We start from the raw sequence: 27,384 nt of genomic DNA, 5'->3' as shown, positions 1-27,384 counted from the left end.
ATCAACATCCTGGTTGGTTTCTTAAGACCTTATGTTCAAATGCAGTTTCTACAGATTGGTTTGCAGGAGGTGTAGGACAGAGTGGTGCTCCAAGAGTGAATCAATAGAGAAAGCTATCATAAATCTTTAGAACAGGGGTTCCCAACCTGGACTCCATGGAACCCTCGGTTAATGGTAGGAATCCATGGCATTAAAAGGGTTGGGAGCCCTTTGCTTTAGAAAGAGCTTCAGTGACAATTGATACAACATGAGCATTTCCTTGTTTCCTGGGTGTAATAGATACGTCTTTATAAAATCTCAACTCTGTTTAGCTCATTTATTTTCAATTCTAAATATGGCCTTTATATGTTTGTTTATGTTTTCTGATTATCTCAACTTGTCTGCACTTATCTCTTAAATTAAACCCAAATGCTTTGAAGTGTAACTGTCAGTCCTATGGGAAGCAACCACAATGGTCACGTTCCTTATTACTGGTAACGTTGTTACAGATTGCTTTATCTAAAGCTTTCCCTGAGGCACATGATACACCATTTCATTAAAATACTATATTATCTACAGCGTGGAGCTGGCAAGCGAGCAGAGGAAAGTGAACTGCGACAGAGAAACATTAGTGCCAAAAAGTAGTGGTTGGAATAAATTGAAAATTCAACTTGTTGTGTTAGAGGAATGAAATTAATGTGATGGCTGCAAGCAAAAGCATAAAAAGGCAAACAGCTCAAAGTTCAAAGTTTAAAGTAAATTTTATTATCAAAGTACATATGTGTCATTATATACAATCCTGAGATCCATTTTCCTGCGGGCAAACTCAGCAAATCTATAGAATAATAACTACAACAGGATCAATGAGAGATCAACTAGAGTGCAGAAGACAACAAACTGTGCAAATGCAGATATAAGTAAATAGCAATAAATAACAAGAACATGAGATGAAGAGTCCTTGAAAGAGAGTTCATGGGTTGTGAGAACATTTCCGTGATGGGGCAAGTGAAGTTACTCCAGTTTTTATCACCTCCTGCATCACTCCAGATTTCTCAGTCTTTAAATGAATAATCTGAAATTTTGTACTTGAATCCAGCAGTTAGAAAACAATGGCTCATTTATTCAATGTCACAGACCTGTAAATTACGTTAGAATATATCGTCACATTACTCAAACATGATATCAATAGAAAATATGATTTCAAATCCTCATTGCAAGTTTCTTAAAGTTCCTCAAGCTTCATTTGGTTTAGCTCCATCATTGTATCCTCACCTCCAAGCCTCTCTTGGGTCTCAGCCCTTCTTCTGTATGCAAACGCACTCTCTTTATCATTTAGTGTCAGTCATCAGGGACTTCTACCACCCAGGCCATGATCTCTTCTGCCATGGGAAGAAGGCACTGGAGCCTCAGGACTCACACCACCAGGTTCAGGAAGACTTATTACCCCTGAATGATCAGGCCTTTGAACCAGAGGGGACAACTTCACTCAATTTAATTTGTCCCATCATTGAAGTGTTCCCACAACCAATGGGCTCACTTCCAAGGATTCTTAATCTCCTGTTCTCAATATTCGTTGCTTATTTATTTGTATATTTGTTGCTCTCATTTCTTTCTTTTTGTATTTGCATGGTTTGTAGTCTTTTGCACTCTGGTTGAATGCCCGAGTTGGTCAGTCTTTCATTGATTCTGTTATGGTGGTTACTCTATATAGTTATTGAGTATGCCCACAAGAAAATGAATCTCAGGGCGGTATGTGTATGTATGTATGTCTGTACACGTACAAACACGCACACACACACACACACACACACACACACACACACACACACACACACATATATATAATTTATGTGTGTGTGTGTATGTATTTTGATAATAAATTTACTTTGACTTGTGGACTTTGACCCTCTGGAGCCTCAGTTTTCAAACCATACCATTAAAGCAAAGTAATTGCTCACATGAATCACAGCTATAGACAGCAGCTTCCTCTGAAGAAAATTCCTGTGTGTATCTTTACGTAAAGAATGATCTTCTGCAATGGTGCCATATAAATTCAAGATTATTTAATGTCATTTCCAGTATACAAGTGTAAAAGAGAACAAAATAATTTTTATTCCGGATCGAATGCAGCACCAAAAAATCCACAGTTAGATATAGAACACAAAAATAATTTAGGAAAACACTTTTTTTTCTTTTATGTTTTCTGAGTGCAGGAGGGTGGGTTAGTGGATCTGCCTTACTGCTTGTTCTGTTTTTGAGTCTGGTGGTCCTGGCATGGATGCTATGTAGCTTCTTCCCTGATGGGCTTAGGACAAACAGTCCATGAGCAGAAGTCTTTCTTAGAAGCCTGATTGTCAATTTTGCACATGCCGCCTTAGTTCAAGATTTTGTTTTCCCTCTGCTCAGTGCCCATTTTACCTTTGAAAAATGACTCCCTGCTAAAGAAACATTCTGAAAATGGAGGCTGTTTATATACCTTCCATAACTACGACAACTTTTACTTTACAAAGCCCAAGCAATAGAGTAAAATATTAGGTTGAACTGCTCTCTACTAAACACAAATTTACCTATTCCCTTTAGACAAATTCAGGCAATGATTTGCACAATGTCAAGTTCATGTTTTAGTTTTTATTGTCATTCATCCATACACGAAATAAAACAATGTTCCTCTGGACCAAAGTGCACAATGCTGTACATATAACTCTCACACAGTGCAAAGGTAGTAGTATCACAAATCAGTTAACCAATAACAAGGTGCATTTATGACACGTTAAAATATAAACAATATAATGCCACTGGCGCTTCAGGTGTGATGACAAGGAGTTCAGTCGTCTCACAGCCTGGGGGAGGAAGCTGTTTCCTGTACTAACTGTTCTTGTTCTAATCCTATGGTACCTCCTGCCTGAGGCTGGGGTGGCGGGGGGGGGGGTCAAAGAGATGGGATGGATCATTGACAATGCTAACAGCCTTGAGTACGTGCTGTTCCTGATAAATAGCTTGGATATTTCTTGAAGCCTCGTTTTTTATTATAGGTAACTGAAGTGCTGTAATATCTGTGCTGCCATTTACTAGTGAAACCTGCAAGATTAAGTGTAATTATTTCACATAAAATAAATGGAATCTTGTTTCAAGGCAGGAAATGGGAGCGACACGGAGGTATGCTATCTTCAGTCTTTTTTGTTGTTCATTTATTGTTAAAATCAGATTGATGTAGATGCTGAGACTCTGAGTCATGTAGTTAGTTGTGAAATGAATAGGGGCTCTTATACTGAGAGTACATAATGAAACTAACAAAGAAACTCCTTTCAATGACTTCACAACTGAGCAGTCAATTTCCCTGTGTGCCTGAATTTTAAGATCAGTACTTCCAATCAGCTGCCAAATGTACCTTTCAGAAATCCCTTCTGCATTATCTTTGATACATGCAGTCAGGAACTTGTACCAGCAACTATCAGGTACAAATTTTGCAGATAATCTGTATTCTTTTTCTGGGCAACTGTCTTATGAAGTGTGTGATTTTTAACTTGCAAGTCACAGGCAGTGAGTTTGGAGAGGAGTCAATTGGACTGGATTTGAATATTCCATTGTCTGAATCTGACTGCTTGAACAGTTCCTGAATGCTAACCAGCTAAAGTATTGTTAACAGAGGCCACTTTCAGTCTCGTTGGTCCTCTCTCACATCTAATTAGGTTTCAGCTTTCACCAGGAATATGTTTTTAAATATTTTAAGACTTGACCATCAGTGAAAATTTGGGATAGCATGGTAGAGTAGTGATTAACCCAACACTTTACAATACAGGTGACCCGGGTTCAATTCCTACAGCTGCTTGTAAGGAGTTTGTATGTTCTCCCCGTGACTGCATGGGTTTCCTCTGGGTGCTCCGGTTTTCTCCCACAGTCCAGAGACCTACCGGTTGGTAAGTTAATTGGTCATTGTAAGTTAGTCCTGTGACTAGGGTAGGATTAAATCATTCAGGAGTTGCTGGGCAGCACAGCTCAAAGGGCTGGAAGAGCCTATTCCATGCTGTATCTCAATAAATAAAAAATAAATAAAATTTAAGTAGATTATATTATACTGTCAGTAGTAACATGGACTTTTTGTGCAAAAACTATAGCTTTCATTTCATTGTTCTTCCATTATTATGAAAGGTTTCATAAACAATTCTGCATTTCTCTCTTTCCCTGTATTTTAGCATCTGTGAAACCACACCTAGTTTTGATTATCTGTCTCCTCTTCTAAAACCATTAGCTCTTGCAGATGTTTGGGCTCTTTGGTAGATGTTAATTGTTGACCAGTCCTGGTGTCACCTTTGGCAAGACATTCAGTCACTGAGCTAGATTCTCTCCATCCCATATCTATACCTATCAGCTTTGCAACTGGTCTGATTGATTAGCAGACAGGATTGGGCATTCCTTCCCCTTCCTGCGTGTACTGAAATTAATTTTATCATCTCAAAATTGGCCTTGGATTGGAGCTGACATCCATTGATATTTCTGGCCTCATTATATACTGCAATATGCCAAGTGGTCCATAGAGCACTTATTGATGATGTGTGTTGTATGACAAGTTGGCCAAAGTTTTTCTGTTGCACTACAGAATTTTTTTTTTACATTTCCGACTGGGGCTGCCATTGAAAAGGCCAATTTTTCCAGTGCACCTCTAATTAGCCCTGAACAGTGGTGGTGAGTCATTATTCTACACTGTAGCAGTTCTTGTGATGAAGGTAGTATAAAATCATAACACATAGGAGCAAAATGAGTCCATTTGGCCCATCTGGTCTGCTCCACCTTTTCATCATGACTGATTTATTATCCATCTCATCCCCATTTTCCTCTCTTCTCCCCGTTACCTTTGACACCTTTACTAATCAGCAGCCAATCAACCTCTGTTTTAAATATACCCAATGAAGTGGCCTCCACAGTCCCCTGAGGCAATAAATTCCACAAATTCTCGATCCTCCGGCTAAAGAAATTCTTCCTCATCCCTGATCCAAATTCTCATCCTTATATTATGAGTCTATGCACTAAGGTCCTAGACTTCCCCAATATAGGGAACATTCTCTCAGGGTCCACTTTATCTAGACCAGGGGTCCACAGCCATGGACCAATGCCATTAAGCAAAGGGTTCATGGAAGCCAGGTGGGAAACTCCTGAGCAAGACCTTTCAATATTCGATGTTTCACTGAGCTCGTTCCTCCAGTCAGTACAGGCCGAGAGCCATCAAACGTTCCTTGTGCATTGATCCTTTCATTCCTGGGGTCATTCTCATGAGCCTCTTCTGGACCCTCTGCAATGGTGCTCCCACAGAGTGTCCAGTAGGGAGCTTCATCAACAACGAAGGAATGTCTATGTACTTCTATGGGTACACCATTTCTAGGGGACCTTTTAGGTGGTAGAAATCCAATGTTGCAAAACATTATGATTGAACATCCGAGTACATCAGAGCTCACATGTTATGGGAATCTAAGACCAAGGAACCAGAGGCAGAATACCATCTTCCCCAGGGAAGAAAGTAAGAAAGACAAAATTAACAACAGAACAGGTATTAGAGCAGTTTGTCTAACCTTCTTATGGGCATCAATAATTATCTTCAAAGTTCAAAGTAGATTTTATTATCAGAGTACATCAATGTCACCACATACAACCCTGAGATTCATTTTCTTGCAGGCATCCTCTGCAAATCTATAGAATAGATTCAATAGGGTCAATGGAAGATTGTATAGTTTGTAGAAGACAACAAACTGTACATATGCAAACATACATAAATAGCAATTATTTATTTACGAGAAAATGAAATAACAAGCTAAAGAGTCCTTAAAATGAGACCATTGGTTGTGGGAACATCTCAGTAGATGAGTGTTGTTATCCCCTTTTGTTCAAGGGCCTGATGGTTGAGGGGTAGTAACTGTTCTTGAACCTGGTGGTGTGAATCCTGAGGCTTCTGTACCTCCTTCCTGAATGTGGTGGTTTGAAAAGAGCATGGCCTGGGTGGTGAGGAGCTTTGGATGTTGCTTTCTTGCAACAATGTTTCATGGAGATGTGCTCAGTGGTTGGGAGGGCTTTACCTGTGATGTGCTGGGCCAAATCCACTAGCTTTTGTTGGATTCTGTATTCTTTCGTTGGCTTCCATCTTTGTGAGATTCTATATTTCTTCATGAAACCAGACGGATAGATTGAAAGGCAGTTCACTGATTTCAATCACATTAATTGTGCTAAAACAATTTCTTTAATATTTATGTCCTGATGAAAGGTCTTGACACCATATGCCAACTGTTTATTCCCCTCCATAGATGCTGCCTGACCTGCCGACTTCCTGAAGCATTTTGTGTGTGACTTGCCCAAGATTTCCAGCATTTGCAGAATCTCTTGTGTTCCTTAATAATTAATTGTATTCAACTATAGTATATGACACAGACAGTCCACAGGTTATGGCAGGTTTCAGTTCCCGAGAACAGTTCATGACCTGGACTGTCAGTAAGTCGGATTGGGTGAGAGAGAATCACAGAAACCACGGTGACAGGGGAGTGAACAGGCACAGGGTGAGCGTCTGCCAGCCAGTCTCACGGACTCACTGTGTTTCTTCACGGATCTGCCTGGCCCGACCCAGTCCCTCATTGTCGTGGCTTGGGAGTGGTGGCGGCTGAGGAGAGAAGGGACAAGAAGTGCCTGTTCCCACACGGCAGGGAACGCCTACAGTCAGCAAATCCATACTCATCAGTCCTGCTCGTCTCCCACATCTTCATTCATACAGATGGAGTGTCCTTACGTTAGGTGTTTGGAAGCTGGGGGATACCTGTAAAATGGTCTGTGAAGGTGGGGCTGGCGAGACATGGTGACGCTTTGCAGGCAGCTAACAAAACTTCTAACAATTCTAACAATTATGCTTTCTGGGACCACAATCAGTGAAATACGTAGCCTGTACCTGTACGTTCGCACTGGGAGGTAAGCTATTGAACCATCTCTTCAACCTGGCTTTTTGAGGATTTCTGAAATATTCGGTGAACTGGACATCATGGCCATCACTGGACCGGACTCGGGCCTGGGCCTGAGAGTGGATAGTGAACTGACGTTTGGCCGATTTAAGTGCCGTATTGAACCTGGCTTCGTCGCCGAGCTGAAGCACTGAACCTGAAAAGTACAGCACAGAAACATTCACTTCGGCCCATCTAGTGCACGAGAAACCATTTAATCTGTCCACTCCCATCAACCTGCACCCAGCCCATAGCCCCCCATACCGCTCCCATCCATGTACCTATCCAAACTTCTCATAAACGTGAAATCAAGCTTACCCGTACCACTTGCATTGGCAGCTTGTTCTACACCCTCACAGAGTGAAGTTTCCCTTCATGTTCTCCTAAAATATATCACCTTTAGCCCTTAACCCATGACCTCTAGTTGTAGTCCTACCTAATCTCAGTGGAAAAAGCCTGTTTGCATTTACCCTATCTATACCCCTCATAATTTTGAATGCCTCTATCAAATCTCCCTTCAGGCTTCTACATTCCAAGGAATGAAGTGTTATCTTTTGGGGGCTATGTGGTTCATGTTCTGTGGATTTGGATATTTGTTTGCATGATTTGTTGTTTTTTTCAACACTGGATGTATAACAGTCTTGGTGATGTGGATTTTTTTTCGTGAATTCTATTGTTTCTTTGTGGCTGCCTGCAAGAAGATGAATCTCAAGGTCATATTTTGTATACATACTTTGATCGGTAAAGCATGAAAACAGATCTTTCAGCCCTCTGAGTCAGTGCCGACTGTAGGCGCCCACTGTGAACTAATTCTTCATTAATCCTGCATTCTCATCGACTCCCCCCAGATTCTACCACGCACCTCCACACTAGGGGCAATTTACAGTGGGCAATTAACCTACCAACCTGCACTGCTTTGGGATGTTGGAGGAAACCAGAGAACTCTGAGGAAACCCAAGCGGTCACAGGGCGAACGTGCAAACTTCACACATACGGCATCCAAGGTTAGGATTGCACCCACTTCTCTGGTACCGTCTGCATGTACCTTACGCTATTTAAGATGTTTATTATTCAATACTATATATATATAGAAGTAAAATTAACCTTTTCACTGGGAATTAAGATGTGCAAATGTGTTGTAAGTATATCATGTGGTCAGTTTGAATGCATTTTCTAACGGATGATGTTTATATTTTAGTATACAATTAATGACGTGATCTTTAATCTGACCAATTATATACCTTTTCTTTAACCTCTTGATTTGCTTCCCCAAAGATATAGGACCATTATTGATGAGAATTCTTGGTATTTTTGACATCAGTATCTCTTTAGTATGAGCTTTATCATTGGGTCATCTTCATTTTAAGCCCAGGCCATCAACAGCATCTTACCGGAGTCCTCTGTTAGGGCTGATAGAAGGTTGATCAGCCCTGTGGCTTCTGTTTTCACCACATGACTTCACAAGTCTTTTAGGCAAAGATCCTTCCTCTCCTAAGGATAAAGTCTTTGGAGCTCCTGTTGGTGTTTCTGTAGTTCCGGGCTCTTCTGGGATGAGGTTGCTAGTCCCATGCTCAACACTCATCCTTTCGCGATTGGAGTTTTTAATCATTGGGTGGTCCAAGTTAATTTACAGAAAAGGGATTGCAATTCTGATAATGGAAAAGGGAATGGAGATGGAATAGGGTTGGGGAGGATAATATTTAACAGGGAATCCAATTCTGCTGGCCTTTTGGTTTAGTACGATCAGCAGAGGGCTAAGAGAAGGGGGCATAATTTTGAGGTGATTAGAGGAAAGTAAAGGGAGTGGCGTCAGAGGTAGGTTTTTTACACAGAGAGTGGTGAGTGCATGGAATACGCTGCAGGGAAGCTGGGAGAGGCCGGCATATTAGGAATATTTCAGAAATTCTTAGATAGGTATATCAATGATTTTTAACAAATGGATGGCTGTGTTAGATTGGTCTTAGAGTTGTGGTTTTAAGGGCCTGGTACTGTTCTATGTTCTGTATCTAATAGGAGCACAAATAATGATACACAATGTTGTCTTATGCAAATCCAGCTCCTGAAATGATTATTATTATCGAGATATGATGATGATTATTATTATTTGTATTTGCCCAAATTGTCATCTTTTGCATGTTGTTTGTTTATCAGTCTTTGTGTGTAGTTTTTCATTGATTCTATTGTATTTCCTTGTTCCATTATGTTTATCTGCAAGAAATTGAATCTCAGTGTAGTGTATGGTGAGTTAATAGAAAGCAAGGGCATCAAAGGCTACAGGGAGAAGGCAGGAGACTGACGTTGAGAGAGAAAATAAATCAGCCACGATGAAATGGTGCAGTCTATATCCTGTAGCCAACATGAATAAAAGGGGAAATTTTTTTTTTATCAAAGCTCTTTGTGAGAGCTGGCACTGTAGACATTAGCAGCCACTTTTCCAACATTGCAACAGTGGCTACACATCAGCAATGATTTTTTGGCTGTAAGGTTCTTTGCCTCGAGAGTGATATAAAAATCTTGGACTCTTGCTTCTTTTCTTACTGAAATAAATAGCAAATAGTACAAAGCAATTGGATTGGTTTTTGAAACTTTAGTTTTGAAGAAAAATAAGTATCAGATTTATCTGTTACATGTACATCAAAACATTGAAACATACTGTACAGTCCTCCTGAAGGGTCTTGGCCTGAAAAGTCAACTATACTCTTTGCTGTCAATGTTGCCTGGCCTGCTGCATTTTGTGTGTGTTGTTTGGACTTCCAGCATCTGCAGATTTTCTCTTGTTTGTGATTGGAGTACAGTGAAAGATGTCATTTACATCAATGACCAGAGCAGTCCGAAGACGTGCTGGGGCAGCCCACCAGCTTCGCCATGGTTGTGGTGCCAACATAGCATCCGCGTAATTTAGTGACCTCCAACCTGTGTGTCTTTGGAATGAGGAAGGTAACTAGAATATCCAGAGGAAGCCTGGGGAGAATGCACAAACTCTTCACAGACAGCAGCAGGAATTAAACCTGAGCGCTAAAGCTGGCGCTGTTATGGCATTACACTAACTGCCATGCTGGCGTACCACCGCTTCTGCATTGGACATTTTACAGTTCTGAAGGTTTTCTCAGTATTGGTGACATTCGAGAGCATTCGATGGAGGTTCACAAGTGTGATTTTGGAATTGAAAGGCTTATTGTATGAGGAGCTCAAAGGAATTCAGAAGAATGAAGTGGGATCTCATTGAATATTGAAAGAGTGAATGTAGAGAGGATATTTCCTATGGTGGAGAGTCCAAGAACAGAGTACATAGCCTCAAAATAGAGGGGCTTCCTTTTAGAATGGAGATGTGGAGGAATTTCTTTAGCCAGAGAGTGGTGAATCTGTGGAATTGATTGCCACAGGAGGCTGTGAAGGTCAAGTCATTGGGTATACTTAAGGCAGAGGTTGATAGATTCTTGATTGGTCAGGGCATGAAGGGATGCAGGGAGAAGGCAGGAGAGTGGGACTGAGAGGAAAAATGGATCAGCCATGATGAAATAGTGGAGTGGATTTGACAGACCAGATGGCCTAATACTGCTTCTACATATGGTTTTATGGTATTTGTCATAAGGAGTGACTTTATAGAGGTGTATAAAGCAGCGAGGGGAAAGTCTGGGGAGTGGGTTTGCAAGCAGACACTTTCAAAGGGTAGAGGATTGAAATTGAAAGGCCTAGGTTTAAGATGACAGGAGAAATATTTAAAGGGCATTTGAGGGATAATGTTTTGCACACAGAGGACAGTGGGTATGTGGAACGAGATGCTAGAGGAGGTGATAGAAGCAGGTAAATTACAACACAGTAACCAGGTATATGAATAGGCCATGTTTGAGAGAGATAGGTCTAACAAGAGCAAATGTGATCCCTGTGTCAGAGGGTTGTTTCTTTGCTCTAGACCTCGGTAAATCTGTGAAGTTCCAAAGTTAAATGTGAATTAACTGACCTTCAAAAAGTTGCTTGTTAATCTAGTGATAATAGAAGATTTGTTTCAACTTGGGCATACCATGCATCATTTGCAGAGAAACATTTAAACATTGTGTTGATTTTTCATGAACTTTTTGCTCACTTCTGAGAAGTGGACAAGAACCCCATGCTGACCCTGCAACAGCTTAACCACCCACTGTGAGGGTTATCGGCCTTGCAGATTACTGATGCTGATCACGTGGCTTCAGGTGCTTATAATACAAGTAGATTTGTTTCTTGGTGAACATAGTTCATGCCAGGCTCAGACTCTCAGGACTAAAACGCTAACACTGGACTGTTCAATTTATTATAGGAATGGCAGCTACACGAGCTTATGGAACAGTCAGGACCGTGCCACGTTTAAATTATACAGGGGTTCACAGTGTTACAGATGACATAATTTACGGAAGTCTGGTATTGTACCCATTCAATGCACCTGAACCCATTTATCTATCCATCCATCCAGCTCCGAGTAGGCCCTACCGGCCCGTCGGGGCATTTTGAACATTCCAGGACTTTCTAGCTTGATGTTTTATATTCAGCACATTTTTTGGCCGTTTGCGTGCTTTGTTTTTTTAACATGTTGAGGGTCTGATGTTTTTCCTTGAACAGGTTCCATGGTGTTTCTTGACTGTCAGTGGGGAAGACAAATCTCGTTGTTGTATACTGCATACGTAATTCGATAATTGATGTACTTCGACTTAGACTTTAACAGCCAAATGCTTATCCCACTTTTATTATGTTCTTCTAGTTGCACCCTGACACATTAACAGCACACTTATTTTAAATGCTAAACAAAATCAAGTTTCAGATTCCTTTGTTCATTTTGTGGACCGTTTCACTCCATTACTGACTGAAAATTGAATCAGCATTTTTGAAAGTAATTTGATGCTACAATTATTCTGTGTCCTTGTTCACATTTTTGATAGGATCTCATCGTTCCCAAATGCAGATAGAAAGCAAAGCCTTCTTCTGAAGTATTTCCAAGAATATGGCATGCATGAAAGAACGGGTGAATTATTGTGTTCCAAACGGGGCGGGGGGGGGGGGGGGAATATTACTCCTACCAGGAAGGCTCAGGTCAAGGCAATCAATATACTTGGAACTTAAGTAAGCTTTAACCAAATAACTCAGGCAATTTATTAAGTTTATCTAAATCTCCAAATAAAATTCAGTTACATTTTTGTTCCTTCTTTTACTTAGCTGAGAACAAATACTGTGACGTATCCCCAAAATATTCTTTTAGAAAACCACCAGATTTGTCTTACATCTGTCTTTAAAATTTTATTTTTTATTAGTTTAGAGGTACTTCAAGGAATAAGCCCTTTGAGTGGCCCCACGCAGCATCCCCCAGTTTAACCCTAAACATGGGTTCCCAACCTGGGGTGCACAGACCCTTCGATTAATGGTAGGGGTCCATGGCATAACAAAGGTTGGGAAACCCTGCCCTGGGACAATTTACATTGACCAATTAACCTGCTAACCAGCGCGTCTTTGACTGTGGGATGGAACTGGAGCACCCAGAGGAATCCCACACATTCTATGAGGGGAATGTACAGACTCCTTACAGATGATATGAGAATTAATCTCTGAATTTTGATGCTCCAAGCTGTAATAGTGTCATGTTAACCGCTACACTACCGTGCTATCCAATAACTGAGTGTCTTTGTTTATAGATTTTTCCTAGGAGCATACTTATTGTATTCCAGTGCATATTTTCTGTTAGGTCACATTAAAGATCCCTGTCTTTCTTTGTTACAGTGCTTAGAGTAATAGCCATGAGTGAAATCCTATTATCATCAACATGCTTCCAGTCTTAATCAGGCTGGAAGTCAAAGTATTGTATGAGATAACAATAACACTCTTATAAAAATCCATATGCAAGGACAGCGATTTTTGAAGTTGAAAATGGGAGCCTAGCAAACATAACATTTGGCTGAGTCACCTGATGTTACACAAATCTTGGTCTGGAGGAATGCTACACTGAAGCTTGCTGACAACCAGTCATCGGCCAAATCAAAAGTGGTGATGAATCAGCATATGGGATGGAGATGGAAAATCTGGCTGAGTGGTGTCACAACAACCACCTCACTCAATGTCAGCAAGATTATTGACTTCAGGAGGAGGAAACCAGAGGTCCATGAGCCAGTCCTCATCAGGGTATCTGAGGTGGAGGGGGTCAGCAACCTTAAATTCCTCAGTGTTGTCATTTTAGAGAACCTGTTCTGGGTTTAACACGTAAGGGCAATTAGGAAGGAAGCACAGCAGCACCTCTACTTCCCTAGGAATCTGCAAGAATTCGGCATGACATCTAAAACTTTGATCAACTGCTATAGGTGTGTGGTGGAGAGTGTATTAGCGAGTTGCATCACAGCCCGGTTTGGAAACACCAATGCCCTTGAATGGGAAATCCTACAAAATGTAATGGATACGGCCCACTCCACCATTGAGCACATTTACATGGAGCATTGTCGCAGGAAAGCATCATCCTTCAGTGGGCACCCCTACCACCTTGGTCATGCTCTCTTCTCACTGCTGCCATCAGCAGGAAGGTACAGGAGCCTCAGAACCCAACCACCAAGTCCAGGAATGGTTATTACCCCCAATCATCTGGCTCTTGAACCAAGGGGGATAACTTCACTTGCCCCATCACAGAACTGTTCCCACAACCTATGAACTCACTTTCAAGGATTCATCATCTCATATTTTTCATGTTAATTGCTTATTTATTCATTATTATTTATCTTCTCTTTTGTATTTGCATAGTTTTGCATGTTGGTTGTGAGTCTGCCCTGTTAGATATGGTCTTCCATTGATTCTGTTATGATTCTTGGATTTGCTGAGTATACCCACAAGAAAACACATTTCCGTGTTGTGTATGGTCACATATACAGAACATACTTTGATGATAATTTCACTTTGAAGTTGTCTCGTTAGGTGTTATACATGTGCATGGTTGAATGACTCAAAATCTCTATACACAGGCCAGTTTACATAGTGTTAGGCCTAAACTTACATTTCAGCAAAAGCTGCCTGAGGCAAGGTCAGGCTGCTGGCTGTAATCCAAGGTCCACTACGCTTCAGAAACAAAAGAGATTCTGCAAATGCTGGAAATCCAGAGTAACCTACACAAAATAGTGGAGCAACTCAGCTGGTCAGGCAGCATCTATGGAGAAGAATAAACCGTTGTTGTTACGGGTCAGGACCCTTCATCGTGACCTGATGAAACCCAAAACATTGACTATTTATTCCTCTCCAGAGATGCTGCCTGACCTGCTGAGTTACCCCAACACTTTCTGTGGTCTACTGCACTTCCTCCTCAGCTGGGAGCAGAAGGGGAGCACCCAATGGTGCTTTGGACTTCAGGGCAGTGGGTTTAGTCCTGACCTCTGGCGCTGTCTGTGTAGAGTTTGCACATTCTCCTTGTGACTGAATACTCCTTGCACATCCCAATGATGTGCATGTTGGTAGGGTTAATTGGCCTTTGTAAATTGCCTTTGTATGCAGGTGAGTCATGGACTCTGACAGGAGTTAATGAGGAACAAAAGAAAATGGGTTTGTGCGGGGATCATGTGACTAAGTGCCTGGACTTGTTTCAGTGATAGATCTACAATCAATGGCCACTTTATTAGGTTCATCTGTACACTTTGTTTTTTTTTAAAAAATTATTGAGTTCTCAACCTGTACACTTCGTTAATGCAAGTATCTAATCAGTCAATCGTGTAACACCAACTCGATACATAAATATATGCAAACATAGTAAAGACGTTCAGTTCAAACACCAGAATGGGGAAATATGTCATGGAAGTGACTTAGACCATAAAATCATAAGATATAGGAGCAGAATTAGGCCCATCAAATTTACTCCACCATTGAATCACGGCTGATCTTTTTTTTCTCCCCTCAGTTTCACTCACCAGCCTTCTCCCCATAAGCTTTGATGCCATGTCCAATCAAGAACAGATCAAGCTCTGCCTTAAATATACCCAGTGACCTGTCCTCCACAGCTGCCTATGGTAATAAATTTCACAAATTCACCACCCTCTGACTAAAGAAACTTCTCTGCATCTCTGTTTTAAATGGACCACCCTCGATTCTGAGGCTGTGCCTTCTTATCCTAGGTTCCCCCACAATGCAAATCATTCTTTCAAAATCTACTCTGTTTAGACCTTTCAACATTCTGAATGTTTCCATGAGATTTCCCCTCATCCTTCTAAATTCCAGTGAGTACAGACCCAAGTGATCCTTGTATGATAACCCTTCAATTCCCAGAATCATCCTTGTGAACGTCCTCTAACCCTTTCTAATGTCAACACATCTTTTCTTGGATGAGAAGCCCCAAACCGTTCTCAATACTCAAGGTGAGACCTCACTGGTGCCTTATAAAACTTCAACATCACATCCCTGCTCTTGTATTCTAGACCTCTTGAAATGAATGCTAACATGGCATTTGCCTTCCTGAGCACTGGCTCAACCCGTAAGTTAACCGTTAGGGTGTTCTGCACAAGCACTCTGTAGTCCCTTTGCATCTCAGAATTTTGGATTTGCTCCCTTTTTAGAAAAAAGTCTGCATATTTATTTCTCTGATTAAAGTGCAATACCATGCATTTTCCAACATTGTATTTCATTTGCCACTTTCTTGCCCAATCTCCTAATCAAAGTCCTTTTGCAGCCTACCTGTTCCCTCAGCACTACCTGCCCCTCCACCAATCTTCATATCACCTACAAACTTGGCAACAAAGCCATCAATTCCATCATCTAAATCATTGATAAATAGTATAAAAAGAAGTGGTCCCCACACCAACCCCTACAGAGCACCACTAGTCGCTGGCAGTCAACCAGAAAAGGATCTTTTTGTACAACACACACAAAATGCTGTGTTCCACCAGCATTTTGTGTGTGTTGTTTGAATTTACAGCATCTGCAGATTTCCTCGTGAAGGATCTTTTTATTCCCACTCTCTGCCTCCTACCCATCAGCCAATGCTCTAACTTGTTAGTAACTTTCCTGTAAAACCATGGACTCTAAGCTTGATAAGCAGCCTCATGTTTGGCACTTTGTCAAAGGCCTTCTGAAAATCCAAATATACAATATTCACTGCAATCCCCTTTATCTATCCTACGTGTAATCTCCACATAGAATTCCAAGTGTTCATCAGGCAAGATTTTCCCTGAAGGAAACCATGCTGACTTTGTCCTATCTGTCCTGTGTCACCAAGTACTCCATAACCTCCTCCTTAACAATTGACTCCAACATCTTTCCAACCACTGAAGTCAGGCTAATTGGTCTATAATTTCCTTTCTGCTGCCTTCTTTCTTTCTTACAGAGTGGAGTGACATTCAGAATTTACCAGTTCTTTAGCACTGGTTCCCAACCCCCCTGCCAATTAACTTAAACTCTCCCTAACAGCTCTAACAAACCTGCCCACGAGAATATTGGTTCCCCTAGTGTCATGGGCAACCTGTCACTTTTGAACAGGTCATACCTCCCCCAGAAGAGATTGCAATGATCCAAGAACCTGAAGCCCTGCCCCCTGCACCAGCTTCTCAGCCACACATTAATTTGCGAAATCATCCTGTTTCTGCCCTCACTGGTGCAAGTCACAGGCAGTAAAATAGAGATTATTACCCAGGAGGTCCTGTTTCTCAACTTTGTACCTCGCCATCCAAATTCTCTTTTCAAGACCTCTTTGCTTTTCCTTCCTATGTCATTGGTACCAATACGTACCAAGACATCTGGCTGCTCTCTCTCCCCCTCCAAAATGTTGTGGACGCAATCTGAGACATCCCTGACCCTGGCGTCTGGCAGGCAACATGGCATCTGAATGTTCCATTCACGTCCACAGAATATCGTGTCTGTTCCCCGGACTATTGAGCCCTCATCACTACTGTTCCCCTCTGTCTCTCTAACCCTTCTGCACCATGGACCTATACTCGGTGTAAATAACCTGGTCTCAGTGGCATTCCCGGGGAAGTCACCCCCCACAACAGTATCCAAAGAGGTATACTTATTTTTGAGGGGAATGGCCAATGGGGTGCTCTGCACTATCTGCCTATTCACATTTCCATTTCTCCTACAGTCATTCAGCTACTCACCTCCCATATAAGCTGCTGCTCCAGATCCCTAACGCTGTCTTTAAGAAGCTGCAGCCGGATGCACTTCACACAGATGTAGATCCCTGGGAGACTTTGGGTCTCCCAGGACCGTAACATCTGGCATGAAGAACACACAACAGCCATTTACTACAGGAGGTACAGTAGGAGAAAAATAAAAGAACCTGAAGAGAAGCTTACCCAGAGCCAATGCCTGACACTCCTACCGGCCTACTTCCAACACCCCGCTTAACCGTGGAGTGATTGGCGTATTTCAGAAACTGCAAATCTCTTGGGATTTCATGCACAACAGTCCCTAGAGTTTACAGAGAATGGTGTGAAAAATAAAAACATTCAGGGAGCAGCAGTTCTGTGGGTGAAACTGTCTTGTTAATGAGAGAGGTCAGGGCAGGCTGGCCAGACTGGTTCAAGAAGGCGACTGTAACGCAAATAACCATACATTACAACAGTGGCGCGCAGAAGAGCATCTTTAACTGTACAACACGTCAAACCTTGAAGTAGATGGGCTGCAGCATCAGATATATTAGAGTCTACATGTGGCTTCCTCCACTCTCAAAGACATCAATTACAGGGATTCACAGCCCTCTGAGTAAAGAATCACCAGCAAACACAGCTGTAGCTGATAAAGTGGCCACTGACTGTCTACTCTGTAACTTGAAATTGCCTTTGCAATTCCATTTTCCCACTGCCAGAGCCAATGGATATTGCCAATATACCGTGTGTTACTGGATGGAGACGTAAATGATACTTTATGTTCAATCTGTAAAATGAGGGGAATAAAAGGACTTTGGCAAATTTTAAGATTTAAAGTTTTTCCTCCTTACAACTTTCCAGATGATGTAATTCCTGAAGTGGAAACTGGGAAGTGCTGAAAAATGTTAGCAGCTTAAACCAAGAAGCTCTTTAATATGTTTAATATGTTTCATCAATTTTACTTACTCTCCAAGTATTGCAAAAGTTTAAATCTTAGTTGGTAGTAAAGTTACAAATAGAGTGGGACAGCTTCCCTCTTACCAAATTAGTTATGTCTCGTATTAGCTAGATACTATTTGATAGGAATTTATCCGTTGCTACACGTCTCTTGTTTCACTTGTTCACTCAGAAGTTTAGCAAAGAGTTTAAAGAGTGTTCTGTAACAGGCGATCTATTAATTGCCAGCTGTCCGATTATTCCTGCTCCCTCGCTAGTTCACAGCTCTTTTCCCATGACCTTTTGGCAGCTCCTTGGGGAGCCTCCTCTTCCTCCTCCCTCTGCCTCTCTCTCTTACTACTCCTTTTGTTTTCTTTCCTCCCCCTCCCTCCTCCTCTTCACTCCTCTTCCTTCCTCCTCCTCCTTCCTCTCCTTGTCTCTCTCCCTGTCCCTCTCCCCTCTCCCTCCACCCCCTCTCCTTTCTCTCCACCTGTCTCTCTCACCCCTCCCCTCTCTCTCCACACCTCCCTCTCTCCCTCCACCCCCCTCTCTACCTCCCCCTCTCTCTCCACCCCTCCACCTGTCTCCCTCCACCACTCCCCTCTCCCCTCTTTCTTCACCCCTTCCTCTCTCTCCACCCCACCCTCTCTGTCTCTCTACCCCTCCACCACTCTCTCTTTCTCCTCTCTCTCTCCCTCTCTCTCTCCCCCTTTCTCTCTCCCCCCCTCTCCCCTCCTCCCTCTCCCTCCCTCCCTCGTTCACACACATTCATGATCTGGCAGCCCAGGACAAGTGTAAAACACATTGAAGTCATGAACATCCTGTGATGTGTACTCACTTGGAAAATGCACATCAGAAGTTCACAAAATTTCCGCTAATCCAGAAAACTGTGTGTTCAGGAGTGACAAGTGTGGTGACGAGAATTTCTCATGATTGGATGAAAATGACCAGCGTAGCTTATTAACTTTCTCCTACTTTTCCATTTCCAGTGGCTCTAACAGGGTGAGGTACCTTGTATGTAAGATGTACAACAAACCAATGAACCTCCTGTTCCGATGGAACAAGGTACAAGTGGCTCCATTCCTCCTGCCTCCACCTTTTCCCGTTCCGTATTGATGTGCATCAGGTCTGGCTGTCAGATTTCTATGCTCCCTAGTGTATTGGCCTTTTTGTAAATATTTTGTACTGTTTTGTTAATACTCTTATTAAAAATACCAGACAGCCAGTCTTTTTCCAAGGGTGAAATGGCTGATACAAAGGGGCATAATTTTAAGTTGGTTGAAAAAAAGTGTGGGAGAGATGTCAGGGGGAGGTTTTTTACATGGAGAATGGTCGGTGTGTGGGATGTGTTTCCAGAGGTGGTGGTGGGGGCAAATTACATTAGAGATTTAAGAAACTGTTAGATAGGCACATGGATGAAAGAAAAGTGGAGGGCTATGTGTGAAGGAAGGATTAGATAGATCTTAGAGTAGGTTAAGAGGTCAGATGTGGGCTCAAGGGCCTGTACTTGTGCAGTTCTGTTCTACGTTCTATTCCTGAATATACAGGATTGTGCAAAATTCTTAGGCACTTTTGCCATATGTACATGCCAAAAACTTTTGCACAGTTCTGTGGTAATTTTATGTATCGCTGCCGCACAAAAAAAAACAAGTTTCATAACACATGTGAGTGATGATAAACCTGATTCTGATATGGGTCTTTATTGTGGACTGAGAGTGGGAAGGAGGCAGGCAGAGGGGTTGTGGAAAGGGGAAGGGAGAGGGGAGAGAGCAGGAAGCACCAGAGAGACATTCTGTAATAATCAATAAACCAATTGTTTGGAATCTAATGACCTTGCCTGGTGTCTCGGCTTGATGTGTCTGCACCTGCACCACCCCTCACACATAACACACCTTCTCTGCCACCTGTCTTGTATACCTCCCGCAGCACTCTGCAAAAGTCTTAGGCACCCTAGCTATATATATATATACATACATACATACACACACACATGAGGCATCCGTAAGTCTCGCAAGACCATGGATCTGCGCCTGGAAAGTCTTGCTTCAGCTCTCCAGGGTGCAGGCCTGGGCAAGGTTGTATGGAAGACCGGCAGTTGCCCATGCTGCAAGTCTCCCCTCTCCACACCACTGATGTTGTCCAAGGGCCGATACAACTTGGCACCAGTTTCGTCACAGGAGTTGCCAGAATGAGGTTGAAGACAACATCGGACTGCCTTAGGGACTCCAGCTCCGAATTTGTCCTCAGGGTTTACTCCCAAAGCCTGTCCCATGAGTGGGTATGGCCGCAAGGCAGCGGAGGTTTGAAATCAGAGTTTTCCCTCTCTTAGATGGACCGTCTTCCCAGGCATACAAGCTCGATTTACAGCTTGGGCAACTGCTGGTCTCCCATACAACACTGCCCAGGCTTGCGTCCTGGAAACTTTCCAAGGCGCAAATCCATGGTCTCTCGAGACTAATGGATGCCTAAAAAATATACATATATCATTAATGAAAGATTTAAACCTGATTGATTTGTGGAGAAAAATTAATCCAAGAGCAAGAGATTATTCATTTTATTCAAATAGACATAAGACTTACTCAAGGATTGATTTTTTTTATTATCAAAAAATATTCAAGATAGAGTAAAAAGTGTGGAATATAAAGCAAGAATATTGTCAGATCATTCCCCCTTGATAATGACAATAATAATGATGGATAAGGAGGAATCGATTTATAGATGGAGATTTAATTCAATTTTATTAAAACGTCAAGATTTTTGTGATTTTATGAAAAAACAGATACAATTTTTTTTGGATACAAATTTACATGCAGTTGAGGATAAAATTGTATTATGGGAAGCGATGAAAGCATATTTAAGGAGTCAGATTATAAATTATACATCTAAAATTAAGAAGGAATACATGGCAGAAATAGATTAATTGGAAAAAGATATCATAAAGTTAGAAAAAGAATCTCAAAGATATACGACAGAAGAAAAATCAAGACAACTTGTTAATAAAAAACTACAATATAATACACTCCAGACATATCGTACAGAAAAAGTAATTATGAGAACTGAACAGAAATATTACGAATTAGGTGAAAGATCACATAAAATTCTTGCTTGGCAGTTGAAAACAGAACAGGCTTCTAAAACAATAGAAGCAATTAGAACAAGTGTAAATAAGGTTACTTATAAACCTTTAGAAATTAATGAAACTTTAAAAAATTTTTATACTGAACTATATCAATCAGAATCATAAAATAAGATTGTTGAGATAGATAAATTTTTATCACAAATAACCCTTCCAAAATTAAATTTGGAAGAACAGAAAGGATTAGATATGCCCTTTACATTAAAAGAAGTTGAAGAAGCTTTAGGATCACTTCAGAGTAATAAATCCCCAGGAGAAGATGGTTTTCCTCCTGAATTTTATAAAAAAATTAAAGATTTATTAATTCCTCCTTTTATGGAATTAATATACAAAGAATGCATAAACTCCCACAATCTTTTTTAACAGCGATCATAACTGTATTGCCAAAAAAAGATAGAGATCCTTTAAAACCAACATCATATAGGCCTATTTCTTTGTTGAATACAGATTATAAAATAATAGCAAAAATTTTATCTAATAGAATATCTAAATATTTACCAAAATTAATAGATATGGATCAAACAGGTTTTATTAAAAACAGACAATCAATGGTTAATATAACCCGGTTACTTAGTATAATTCCTTTGGCACAAAATAGAAAGGAAATGAGTGTGGCAGTTGCTTTGGATGCAGAAAAAGCATTTGATAGATTGGAATGGGATCTTTTATTTAAGGTATTGGAAAAATATGAGTTAGGAATATCTTTTATACAATGAATTAAAACCTTAAATACTAAACCTCAAGCTAAAGTAGTTACAAATGGTCAGATTTCAACACCATTTTGCTTAACGAGGTCAACTAGACAAGGCTGCCCATTATCACCTGCTTTATTTGTATTGGCAATAGAACCATTAGCTGAATTAATTAGAACAGATTCAGACATTGGGGGCTTTAGAGTTAATCAAGAAGAATATAAGATTAATTTATTTGCTGATGATGTTTTGATTTATTTAACAAACCCATTGCAACCTTTGCAAAGATTATCTTTTAGATTGGAAGAATATGGGAAAGTATCAGGGTATAAAGTAAATTGGAATTGAAGTGAAATTTTACCCCTTACCATAGGAAATTATAATCAATGTCGATTAGTAACTCAATTTCGATGGTCAATAAATGGGATAAAATATTTAGGTATTAGAGTTGATAATGAAGTATAAAATTTATATAAACAAAATTATTTGCCATTATTAAAAAAAATAAAAGAGGATCTTGATAAATGGATGATGTTACCAATAACATTAATAGGTAGAGTTAATGCTGTAAAAATGAATATATTTCCTAGATTGCAATATTTATTCCAAACTTTACCAATACAATTACCTCAGAAGTTTTTTCAAGAACTGAATAAATATGTAAGGAAATTTCTTTGGAAAGGAAAGATGTCAAGAATAACATTGGAAAAATTGACATGTAAATTTGATTTAGGAGGGTTACAACTTCCAAATTTTAAGAATTATTATAAAGCAAATCAACTTAGATTTATTGCGTCTTTTTTTGATGAAGAAAAACTGGCATGGATTAGAATAGAATTAGATAAGATAGGAGAAAACATACCAGAAGATTTTATATATAAATGGGAATCCAAATGAATACGGGAAAAAAAAATCTCCTATATTAAGACACTTGATTGATTTATGGAATAAGGTAAATATGGACAATGAGATAAAGAAATCTTTATTAGCAAAAAGAACTTTAATTCAAAATAGGCGTATTCCTTTTACAAAGGATAATAAACTTTTACATAATTGGTTCCAAAAGGGGATTAAGTATATAGGTTATTGTTTTGAAGGAGGTATATTGAAGCCGTTTGATCAATTAAAAAATAAATATAAAATATCAAATAACACTCTTTTCTGTTATTTTCAATTAAAGGCTTATTTATGAGAAAAGCTGGGACAAACAATGTTGATGCCAAAACCTAGTGAAATAGAAATATTAATTCAAAAAGGAAAAATTTAAAAAAATGTATATCTTGTATGTATAATTTGATTCAAAAACAGACAATTAAATCAGGAATTCATAAATCAAGACAAAAATGGGAATCTGATTTGAATGTTAAAATTGATGGAAAAAACTGGTCAAGATTATGTTCTGATAGTATGAGAAATACAATAAATGTTCAACTTAGATTAATACAATATAATTTTTTACATCAATTGTATATAACACCACAGAAAATAAATAGATTAAATTCAAATATGTCTGACCAATGTTTTCGATGTAATCAAGAAATTGGTACTTTTTTACATTCTACTTGGTCTTGTTTTAAAATTCAACCATTTTGGATAAATCTAAGACTTTTATTGGAACAAATTACTGGAGTACAACTCCCACATAGTCCAGTATTATTTTTATTAGGAGACATTGAAGGGACAATACCGAAACTTAAATTGAATAAGTATCAGAAAAAATTTATAAAAATTGCATTGGCAGTAGCCAAAAAAGTTATTGCAGTTGCTTGGAAATCTGATTTATATTTAACTATGGATTGTTGGAATAATGAAATACAGAGTTGTATTCCACTTGAAAAAATTACATACAATCTAAGAAATGAATATGATATATTTTTGAAAATTTGGCTCCCATATTTACAAAATTATATACATAGGTCCTTTGAAGATAAAATTATAAAGTAATTCAGGAATGTAAAAATAAATATTAAAATTATTTTGAACTCCATGGAGCATGTTGGGATCCTTCGATATCCAGGCAATCTTTCTCTTCTTTTTTTTCTTTCTTTAGATAAGGGTTAAGGGGAGGGGGGGAGGGTTAATATTATTTTTCTCACTATTTTATCATCACATTTATTCTTTGTAATCTTCTAAAATTTAATAAATAAAATAAAAAAATATATACATATAAACATGAGAAACTCTGCAAATCCTGGAAAGCCAAACAAAATGCACACAGAATGCTGGAATAACTCAGTAGGTCAGGCAGCATCTATGGAAGTGAATAAACAATGGATGTTTTGGGCTGGAAACACCAGTGTTTATTCATTTCCATAGATGCTGCATGACATGCTGAGCTCTTCAGCATTTTATGTATGTTGTTGGTGAAATATATGTGCCTAAGACTTTTGCACAGTACTGGAGATCACAAGTTCTCAAGTGTGCTTGCATTCACAGAAGTTTCATTCCATGAGCAAGTTAATGGTTTAGCTCCGTCCTGAAATTTGTGTCGTAGCTGTCCTTCTGTCTTCTTACTTTCCCGGTATTGCTACATGTCTGAAGGAATCAGAAGGACAGACCTTATTTGCTTTGTGCTGAGTTCCGTACAGTGACATTTGATAATCAGATGTCTGTTATAAAGTAAAAAGGTACTTTCCTGAAACTAACGATGACTTTCCTGTGAGTGGCAAAGCAAACAAGCAGCATGATTATAATGTATGCATTTCTTATCTTCCTCTGTCAATTTATAATTGAGAAATTGGTTCTGGCAGTAAATTAGTATCAGCATTATGTTTTTATATATTGCTTAGAAAATGAAAATAGGATCTTTTTCCCCACAAGTTCCCACTTTTAGTTCTGAATGAAAATTGGTGAAGAATGGTATGTTTTCATTGAGAAGTCTAGGCAACTGATGAAAAGCAAATCAGTCAACTCAGTCAACTAGGCATTTTCAATATCTCATCCCTTTTAAACAAAACTTCAAAAGTCACCGTGAGTACCAAGCGGGAAGAGTCCACAGAAAGAACATATTTGATGGATTGCACTCTTGGAGATAACTCCACCATGGATTCAGAATCAGGTTTAATATCACTAACATATGTCGTGCAATTTGCTAACTTTGGGGCAGCAGTACAATGCAATACATATTAATAGAGAGAAAAACAGTAGTGCAAAAAACAGAAATACAAAAAAGTAGTGAGGTAGTGTCTATGGGTTCTGTGTTCAATCAGAAATCTGATGGCAGAGGGAAAGAAGCTGATCCTGAATTGTTGAGTGTGTGCCTTCAGGCTTCTGTACCTTCCTCCTTCCTGATGGTAGCAATGAGATGAGGGCACGTCCTAGGTGGTGGGTACTTTAACGATGGATGTTCCCAAGCCCAGCTGTGAAAGGAGGAGGGTTGGGGATAGGGATAGTAACCCTATCCCGTTAAAAACCAAGAGCTACAGAATTGCCAACAGAAGCTCCAAAGACCTCATCCCTGGGAGAGGAAGGATCTTCTCCTGGAAGATATATGAAGTTGTGCGTTTAAAGTCGATCGACCTTTGACCCAGAACTGAGGATTTTGGGCTTAAGTAGCAAAAAGACTCTTGAAGGTGCTAGGTATTCAACAACACATAATAACCTAACTCCGCTGGTCTGCTCACAGGATTGAATTGATTGTTCTCAGATCTCTTTGTGTAATAGATTATTTTCCCAGAGTGTAAACAGGTCCTGTCAGTTTACACATGATACACACTATAAACAGGATCAGAAAACAGGAAGTCTAAGATTTTGTGTTGGAGTAAATAATTAACATGGAATTATACCGGTCTCAAAGTGACACGTGTAGAATTGAGTTCATCTTACATTTAAACAGGTAAAAATTGCTGTTGAAGTGAACTTTATTAATTGGCTAAGTGATTGGTCCAAGTATGAGGTAACTAGGACCTATTCTGTATTCTCAGGAAACAGTGTGTTTCATACTGCGAACCACTTGAACATCACAGTGTGCAGACCACAGAGAATATAGGACCTTCTTTGCTCCAAACCTTTTTAATTATTCAGCAATTTGATATGATTGATGCAAAAATATAACAAAATATGTATTTGCATTTGAGTCAAGGGAGAACAGACATTCAATAAGAAATTTGAAGACTTGAGGAATGATATAAACCATGCAAGGTAGCTGTGGATAATTCCTGAAATGCAAAGCTTCCAAAATGAGTGATATATTCACAGACAGGGTATTAGTGTCTCAGACGTGGAAGGCTGCCTCCGTGAGGTCAGTACACAGTGCTGCTGGTAAACTAGAAGGCTCAGGAAAGTTTAATCTCGGCCAAACAAACAAACCTTTTCACACCCTCATAACTGGCCACCTCGCACCCTTTGTCAGTTGTAATTGCTGTTTCCTCCTCTACTTCGGAATTGTGCTCAGAGCTACAGAGTCACAAGATATGGGGACAGACCCTTTGGCCCATCTTGCCCTTGGCAACCAAGCTGCTCATCCAACCTAGACCCTTTTCAGAATCAGAATCAAGTTTGATATCACTGGCATACGTTTGTAGCAGTACATTGCAATACATAATAAAAACTAAATTACAGTAAGAACTATATATGTAAATATATATTTAAAAAGTTAAATAAGTAGTGCAAAAAGAGAGGGAAATAACTAGTGAGGTAATGTTCATGGGTTCAATGTACATTTAGAAATCTGATGACAGAGGGGAAGACACTGTTCCCAAAATATTGAGTGTGTCTCTTCAGGCTCCTGGACCTCCTCCTTGACAGTAACAATGAAAAGACGACATGTCCTGGCTGATGGCACTTGCTTAGGAAGGAGCTGATTCTAGGAATAACCAATCTCAAAAGTTCAAAGTAAAATTTATTATCAGAGTACATACGTGTCACCACATACAACCCAGAGATTCTTTTCCTGAAGGTATACTTAGCAAATCTGTAGAGCAGTAATTGTAAATAGGACCAATGGACATCAAACTGCAATGCAGATATAAATAAATAACAATAAATAATGAGTATGAAATAACAAGATAAAGAGTCTTTAAAGTGAGTCATTTGGTTGTGGGAGCAACAGAAGTAGAATGCGTGTAGTTATCCCCTTTTTGTTCAAGGGCCTGGTGGCTGAGTGGTACTAACTATTCTTGAACCTAGTGGTGCGAGCATTTCATCTTTCATCACTGTAGGTATGCCCCCATTTGGCCCACATCCTACTAAACTTTACCTATCTATGTACCATTCCAACTTTCTTTTAGAAGTTGTTATTACATGCACCTTGACCACGTCCTCTGGCAGCACAGTCCATCCATGTACAACCTCAAAGGTTTCAAAGTTATCAGAGAAATGTATACAATATACATCCTGAAATGCTTTTTCTTCTCAACTATCCACAAAAACAAAGGAGTGCCTCCAAAGAATGAATGACAGTTAAACGTTAGAACTCCAGAGTCCCCCCCCCCCCCTGGTTCCCCTCCCTCCCGTGTGTAAGCTGCAGCAAGCAATGATCTCCCACCCCATCGGCACCCACCACCGAGCACTCAAGTGTGAGCAAAGTAACAGCAAAGACACAGACTTGCAGCACAAAGACTACTCATTCACCCAGTATTCGACATACCGCAGGCTCTCTCTCT

The 27,384-nt window shown here is 39.9% G+C and overlaps 1 protein-coding gene across 5 annotated transcripts in view; it reads left to right on the top strand.

The window, feature by feature from the left end:
* The window catches only part of afap1l2 (actin filament associated protein 1-like 2), a 267,324-nt gene that overhangs the window by 41,511 nt on the left and 198,429 nt on the right, over window positions 1–27,384 (top strand). Inside the window, exons 1-3 of one of the 5 annotated variants that reach the window (XM_059947905.1) lie at window positions 3,079–3,135; window positions 3,779–3,896; window positions 7,799–7,954. The exons of 2 other annotated variants lie outside the window; for them this stretch is intronic. In XM_059947905.1, the coding sequence (XP_059803888.1) occupies window positions 3,094–3,135; window positions 3,779–3,896; window positions 7,799–7,954 (316 nt within the window). In that variant the 5' untranslated portion in view covers window positions 3,079–3,093. Of the gene's footprint in view, window positions 1–3,078; window positions 3,136–3,778; window positions 3,897–7,798; window positions 7,955–18,993; window positions 19,019–27,384 lie in introns of those variants that run through there. 2 more of the 5 variants (XM_059947906.1, XM_059947909.1) reach the window with 2 other exon arrangements.

The sequence above is a fragment of the Hypanus sabinus genome, chromosome 22 (assembly GCF_030144855.1).
Source record: "Hypanus sabinus isolate sHypSab1 chromosome 22, sHypSab1.hap1, whole genome shotgun sequence".
Lineage (NCBI taxonomy): Eukaryota > Metazoa > Chordata > Chondrichthyes > Myliobatiformes > Dasyatidae > Hypanus > Hypanus sabinus.
This window is presented reverse-complemented; position numbering and strand designations above follow the sequence as displayed.